The 7,356-nt window shown below is 37.4% G+C and overlaps 1 protein-coding gene across 1 annotated transcript in view; it reads right to left on the bottom strand.

The window, feature by feature from the left end:
- The window catches only part of smap2 (small ArfGAP2), a 33,308-nt gene that overhangs the window by 6,546 nt on the left and 19,406 nt on the right, over window positions 1-7,356 (bottom strand). The window contains exons 2-6 of the mRNA XM_024298230.2: window positions 5,933-6,066; window positions 3,248-3,412; window positions 3,075-3,134; window positions 2,875-2,932; window positions 1,150-1,292 (exon numbers count right to left, since the gene is read on the bottom strand). Coding sequence (XP_024153998.1) covers window positions 1,150-1,292; window positions 2,875-2,932; window positions 3,075-3,134; window positions 3,248-3,412; window positions 5,933-6,066 — 560 coding nt within the window. The remainder of the gene's footprint in view (window positions 1-1,149; window positions 1,293-2,874; window positions 2,933-3,074; window positions 3,135-3,247; window positions 3,413-5,932; window positions 6,067-7,356) is intronic.

Here is a 7,356-nt window from a genome sequence, read left to right as displayed (position 1 = left end):
TTCCTGGCACCATAGATTTGCTTTAGAAATGTAAAAACAAATAAACTTATCTTAGCAAATAGGGGTTATATAGGGCAAAAAAAATTTTATTTTTGAACCTCAAAGATTTCTATGGAGCTATTTTAGGGCCATAAATATTTAAAACCCAAATAAAACATTAAAAAAAAATATTAGTGTTTGGTCAAAATATATATATATATATTATCACAGTTCTAGGAGTCAGTGAATGCACCTGGACTGAAGTTACCACCCTCATCGATTTTGATTGGTCCTTCGTGTTAGCCCCGCCCCAACGTGCCACAATTGGGCCAAAAGTTTTGAAACAGAAATTTTCTGATTCAAAATTAACAAAATAAAGAGTTGAAAGTGAAAAAAGGTTTTCAAACTGAAAAAAGGTTCTGAAATTAAAATTTTGAGTTTTGAAACCTTAAAAAACAGAACATTTGAAGCTGAAAATAATCAAGTTTTTTTTATAATAGCAAAAAGTTTTGGATATTTTATATTTTATTTGGACCAAACACCAATATTTTTTTAGAATGTTTTATTTGAAATATTTATGGTCCCAGAATAGCTCCATAGACTTCAGTCTGACAGAGATCTTATGAAAGGACTTCAAGAGTCTGTGCTGAGTTAAAGAAAAGCAAAACAAGAATAATCCCTGGGGATGAAAGCTAAGAGCAGGATGCAGCAGCAGTGAATCAAACTGCAGTTCTTTCATATCATGACGCGGGGCTGGTTCTAAAAGATCTGCATTTTTTACCAGCAGAGCAGCTTTTAGTGACAGCAAACTCTCTGGTGAGTCAGATTATGGATGTGCTTCCGATGGCCAGGTTCTCCGTCAGACCTTTTCATTTCACTGACTGATTGCACAAACCCACAGAAGTGACACCTAATTAAAAAGGACGAGAGACGGTGGTGACTTCTGAATCGCAGCTGATATTTTCATTTTGTTGCAAAAAATGCAAACAAGAAGAGCATTTTTGAACTGCAAACATGTTCTGGAGGTTCATTTTTGACCCCCTGTAGTTTTATTGTTGCATTTTGGTCATATTAGGGTAGAAGAAACAATTATTTGATCAACTTGTTATTGCTTGAGGCTTCAAATGTGCGTTATTGATCGGTAAGAATGGAGAGTGTGTTATTTACTACCGTGGATTTTGAAGAGGAAGCGGCAAAGGGAGCCGGGAGGGAGCTGAAGAGGTCGAGAGGAGGGTGCGCCAGAGCCGGGCTCTCATTACTGTCTGAACTACATCCTCCACCATTAGACACCGCAGGGCTCGGAGTGGGGGCATCTAATGGAGGGTAGATGGAAAAGCAGTAATGGGCATCATTGTTTCAGGTATCAATCAGGCATTTTTTATTCAAAATTCTAATTCAAACACTCTAAAAGTTGCCAGTTTGTAATAAAATACTGTACCAGAAAACAGTTTATGTTGTTTTAGTCACTGGACTCTTTTCTAAGGCTATGGTCACAAATGCAACTGCCACCGCGCTTTCTAATGCCACATCTCCCAGTGTCTTTTGACATACGTGTGCAGTAGTACTAATCCAGGTCAGTAGTGATGTCACAGGAAGTTATAGGATGACTCGGGTACCATAAGAGATGCCAACCTCATTTTATTTAAGTTTAATGCCAGAAACAATTGAAGGAAATAAACTGTCTTATTCATTAAAGGTTTATTAAACTATCATCTTCTAATTTACTTTATTTTTCATCCACAGCTGACTTCATTTAGTTCATATACCTCCGTGTGTTTAAGTGTCTGTTTTTTAGGTCATCTGTTCTGTTATTATACGTTACTTAGTAAATGTTTAAGTTTCTGCCACCAAGCCTTGTCTCCCCCGTTTGAATCCACCATCCCTGACAAGAGCTTAAACACTTTAAGTTTAAAGCTAAAGATGTGTGTTTTACATCCAGCGTACGAGCGATCTGATTAGTTGACTAATCGAAAAATAATAATTGGTAAATAGTTGTTAGGTTTAGACAATCTACACATTTCAAGAAAGACAAGAGAGGTCGGATTCAGATTTTACTTGCGAGAAATATGCCCAGGCGGTCAACGTATAGAGGAAAATAAGTAAAATTGTAACTTTTTCTTATAGTTCCCTGGCTATCACCTGTAAAAATGCGACTACTGCCTTTTGATTACAAATGTTTCTGCGCCGATTCGCTGAAAAACCTAAATTGAGGTCACCACTTGGTGGCATTTTTGGATATGTGACCATAGTCTAACATTTCATTTAAATCAACAAATGCACTATGGTCAAAGGACTAATACCCATTGACTGTACATGAGAACTGGACTGAGTGAGTGTATGCCACCCACAGAAAATGACTTACTTGAAATGGTTCCAACCAAATGACGTCACTTCAGTCATCATTTTTCTGCACTACGGACGTCGCCATGTTGGAACCAGAAATCGTCAGTAAGCACTGATTGGTCCAAGTTGGTCTGAGTTAACATGTCTATGGCAACCACTCTTGTCAATCAGGAGTTAGCTTGTCGAAAGTCCACACCCCTACAGCTTGAAAGCCGGCTACACAAAATCTGTCCGGGAGTTTGACGTGAGACCACCTACTGTTATCGAGGCATGTGATTGGTCAGTTTATGACTTGCAAAAAAATTTAAAAATATCAAGAAAAAAATTTGGATTATCAAGAACTTCTGACAAATAGAATGACTGAATGATAGCTGTTCATTTCTTCATAGAAGTCTATTGGCTTCTTGAAGCCAGAGGGTACTTCCTGTTTGGAACAGCAGGGGGGAGGGGCCACTCAGTCCAGTTCTCATCTACAGTCAATGCTACTACACATAAACCCATCTGCATGATGTAGTTACCATAGTGTTACATGTCATGAAAAAGGTACATTACCGAGTCCAAGCAGGTCTGTGACAGACTGTGAATTTGTCTTCGGGCTGATCTCTTTTTTCTGAGAAAATCAAGAAGATTTTTGCACAGACTTTTCTTTTATCACTCTGTAGTTTGAGACATAATTTCTAAACAGATTTATAACAGAATTAAAAGAATCAAATGCTTCTGAGAAGGAGCTCAATGTTCAACGATGTACCCACCAGTTTCATCTTCTCAAACACAACGGGCTCCTTGGGGATGTTGTCGCAGCTCTTTTCTTTCTGTAGAGAGAAAAGTGAGTCATTTTATACATCATATTAGTCATGGCTAAGAGTTTAGAAGGGTTATCCTTGACCACACAAATTCAACTGGAAACAGACATCAGGGAACTCACTCTGAGCATCTGAATATCAATGACTTTGTCCATGTACTTCTTCTTGTCGTATTTGTCCCTGATGAAGATCTCTGCAGCCTGGTCGGACTCTGGGCGCTGGAAACACTCCGGTAAAAACGCCTCATAGAGACGTTTGGCTTTTGCGTTTCCCATTTCTTGAACACACTGAGGACAATAGAGAGAACCTCAAAAACATTAACTGGGATTTTAAAAAAAAATAAAAGTTATTTTCATATTTCTACACAAAGAAAATGCTAGTTGATGTAGCTAACCCAAATACATGGCAGCAGAGGTTGGGTAGTTGTGAATGTGACCAAACGTTTGGTTGAAAGTGTTACTGCTTGAAATATGTTGTCAAAATGGGATTTGTGAACTTTTGTGGTTTCATTTTCATCTAACAGGATCAAAGTTGTACTAAAATACTAAAACCCACAGACTGTTTGGTGTCGAAAAAGCCAAGACGGACTCAAAAAGTGTTAGCTAGCATCAGGTGTTTGCTAACCTAATGTGTTAGCTAAAACATTAGCCATGAAATTAGACACAAAGAATAATCCAGTAGATGGAGTCACTTAAAGCTGTGCCACACTGCAGCTACATACAATTTGCGCATTCTTCACGTATTTAACTATTTATTTTTTTGTGAGAAATACGTGATTTATTATTTTATTCATATGTGTTTCTTTCTCCTCGTCTTTCGTTGATGTGTGCAGATGTCTGATTTTTGTTTGGTTTATAATAGGGGTGTAACCGATCACAAAACTCACAGTTCGGATCGTGTCACGGTTTTAGGGTCACTGTTCGCATCATTTTTCAGATCAGTAAAAGGTAAAAACAATAGAAAAAAACAAGAAGAAGAAAGCCTAAAATTACTTTTTTTTTAAGCTTTAAAACATATATTTGGGAAAACATGTATAAAGCACTACAAAGCATAAATATACACTAACACATCTTTAAACTTTTAACATGAACAAAAATGTAAAAACCTGTAGTTTGTCTGATTAAATGTACATGTCTGGAGATCAAATCTATAAAAACTGAGAGAAAAAAAGGATGAATATGCATTTTCCCTTGCCCCCCAACCCCCCCATGTCTAAATTAAATCTTAACTGAAAATGTTAAAATTAAAGTTTTATTATTTTTTGTATTAATTGTGGTTTTGAAACTAACTGTGGGAACATTTAAATATTTCAAATAATTATTATTACCAGTAGTACATGTGCAGGTGACGCACTGCCATGTCTGCTTTTCCTTGCGATTTTTGATACCTTTGGCTTGCCGTACCGCCTTTATCTGTCACCATGTTACACCCCCAGTTTATATGTATTTTACGTAGTTTATATGCAGTTATTATGTAAATCTTACGCATGTGTGTGATTTTTGTAAGATTCATACACAAATTTGTGGCTCTTCACAACTGCTCCGCGTATGTCTAATGATTTTACTACCGATATATAACTTTAATACGGCGTATACGACACACATTAAAATGACATAATTGATGCGAGAATCACTAATGAATTGTGTAAAAACACCGAAATATTCACACACGGTTCATGCAAGACTTCAACACAATGTGATTTTGGTGAATTGGTGGATTGTTCATGCCTCCAAAGGGTCTCCCGTTCTGCATAAACTTGTGGACACCGCCCCCATCAACAAAGTGCAGGTTTACGTGTACTATGCGTGATTTATTCGTTCTTCTACCGTGGTTTTAACATGGTTTATTTGTGTACCTCTCTGAAATTGTCCCATAAAAGAGCACAACTTTTCTCAATTGTTTCCACATATAACCAATTTTCCTCAGTGCAATATGTGCAAATTGTATAGCAGCTATGTGACACGGCCTTAAATCACATTGTTCTCCAAAATGTGTCTCAAACTTTTTTATTTAAATACATATATGTTTTTAATATGCCAGTTTGTATCCTTTTCTTGATACTTTTCTTTTATTTTTTTGTTTTCCCCCTTAGGGAGAGTAATAGAACTTGAGGTAGTTCTCAGCCAGTCGTGTGTTTTCTTGAAGTTTCTTGGACTATAACATACTGTATTTCTGCAGATATTCTGTATTTTTCTCTGTTCTCCCTCATTCCTCGAGCTGAAACATCCTTGAGAGAAGCTCAGACTTCTATGTGTCACAGAAAATGTAGGCTAAATTTAAGTTTAATTTTAAGTTTAAGTAATTGTTTTCGAATATTACATTTGATTAAACAGCATAAAAATAAAAATGCATAAAATCTGTATTAATAGCAACAACAACAGGCCATTTCCAAGAATCGCTGTGGTTCTCTAGTCAAAGAAATTACATGGCCAACCTTTGAAAAGCAGTTATTTTGGTAAATTACAAGATTCTTGATTTATTTGCTAAGTACTTCAAAGTATATGACCCAATAGAAAGAGTCATCATTTAAGCTGTCGTCAAATAGATAATACTTTGCTGCATTTCAGGTCACTAAGTGGCTCCTTTTTTATTCATGTGAGAATTGGTGTCTTTTTTATACAGTTTTCTTATTTTATTTTTTTATAATTAGTAGTTAAGGTTTTACTTTTAAACCCACCTGGTTTAGACTGATCATCGTCCACAGATGTTTTTATTTTAGTTAATCGAACCCAAAATTAACATTGTTATTAAATTACAAGTATTTTTTATTTTTTTTGGTGTTGTGTGAAAGTGTTTTGACCTCTGACCTGAACCTGCTCCTGTGTCCATTGATCCAGATTGACAGACTTGACCCTGGAGATGTGGACGCCGAGGTTCCGGTGAATCCCGGCGCAGCGGATGCAGATGAAGATGCCTAAATTCCACGAGGCCCATCTGGGACCTGGAAGAGCAAAGAGGGGGGCATTTTAGAGGGGAGAATCAACGGAGGGGGGCAACAAATAAAGAAGTGGGTGAGGAGAACGACAATGAAACTCCTGAGAAATGTTAGTGTAATAATGGAGGCAAGCCTGAAACCTCAATTATGAGTTTGAAATCAGCTGGGAGCAAATCTAATCTCAACTAAGTAACTCAGTGTTCTGACACATAATAGGATCCAACACACATAATCGGCGTCACGCACACACTGAACCGGGATGATTACTCATGTGGTCATGAGTGGGGAGAGCAGTGTTGGCTAAATAGGACATTTCTGCCCATACATCCTAACTGACCCTTCTGATGTTTGTATCAGCTTTACATTGAGATGTTATGCTGTGTATGTTATAACATCTCCTGTTTATGCTGAGGTGACATGCTTGAACAGGCAGCTCTGAGGGCTGGAGTGCTAAAAACAACACTTTTTTTTTTAAATTATGCAATCGCCCTCTTTTGGGAGCACAGTCAGCTTCAAAGAGAATACTTGCATTTCTCTTTCTCTTCACCCCATTCCTTTCTGCACACTCCCCTGATCCACCCACATCCATCTGCAACCGGCTCTCATTCATCTTCCCCGTTGAGTCTTCGCCTTGCAGTGCCACTTTTGCACCACTAGGTGGAAGAACAGCCTCTGTTTGCTTTTTATTTTTCCCCTCTCTGCTGAGGCTGAAATCACTGTGGCATTTAAGGAAAGGCCATTCTATGTAAATGAAAGGGAAGTTGAGTTTCAGATAGGGAAACATGCAAACCTTACAGTCCTTATAGAGGAAGTTATGGATCTGGATATGAAACAGGACAAAATCCCTTTGTTTTGGATTTATTGAAATCTTTCCTTTTAGGTTGGATTAAAAAATGTAAATTTAATTAAGGAAACAACAAATAATAAACATCAACCACCTTATAGTCTGCTTAAGTCAAGCTTCGCTCCACCTATCAGGCCGGCTAATGACGGTAAAACAGCTCCTCTAAGCCCGTTAAACTGCTGGTAGCACCAGGAGAAACAAAGTGGAACTTTGTTGACTCCTCAACAACAAAATAATTTGTTTATGTCTTTAAAAAAGAACTGGATATTTGAGGAAAATAAAATTATGTAATTCAGGAGCAGTGAACAGTACTCCAACACAATACAATAACCACCGACTTTATTTGTGCCGTGACCAGTCCAGCCATAGTCCCTAAAAGACTCCCATGAAAGTGGTGTTTTTGGTGTTTTTAACATCGTGGCATTTCTTTGTTTTAATGATGGAGGAAATAT

The sequence above is a fragment of the Oryzias melastigma genome, linkage group LG11, assembly GCF_002922805.2.
Source record: "Oryzias melastigma strain HK-1 linkage group LG11, ASM292280v2, whole genome shotgun sequence".
Classification (NCBI taxonomy): Eukaryota; Metazoa; Chordata; class Actinopteri; order Beloniformes; family Adrianichthyidae; genus Oryzias; species Oryzias melastigma.
Note: the sequence above shows the minus strand (reverse complement) of the source record. Positions and strands in the feature narration are given on the sequence as shown.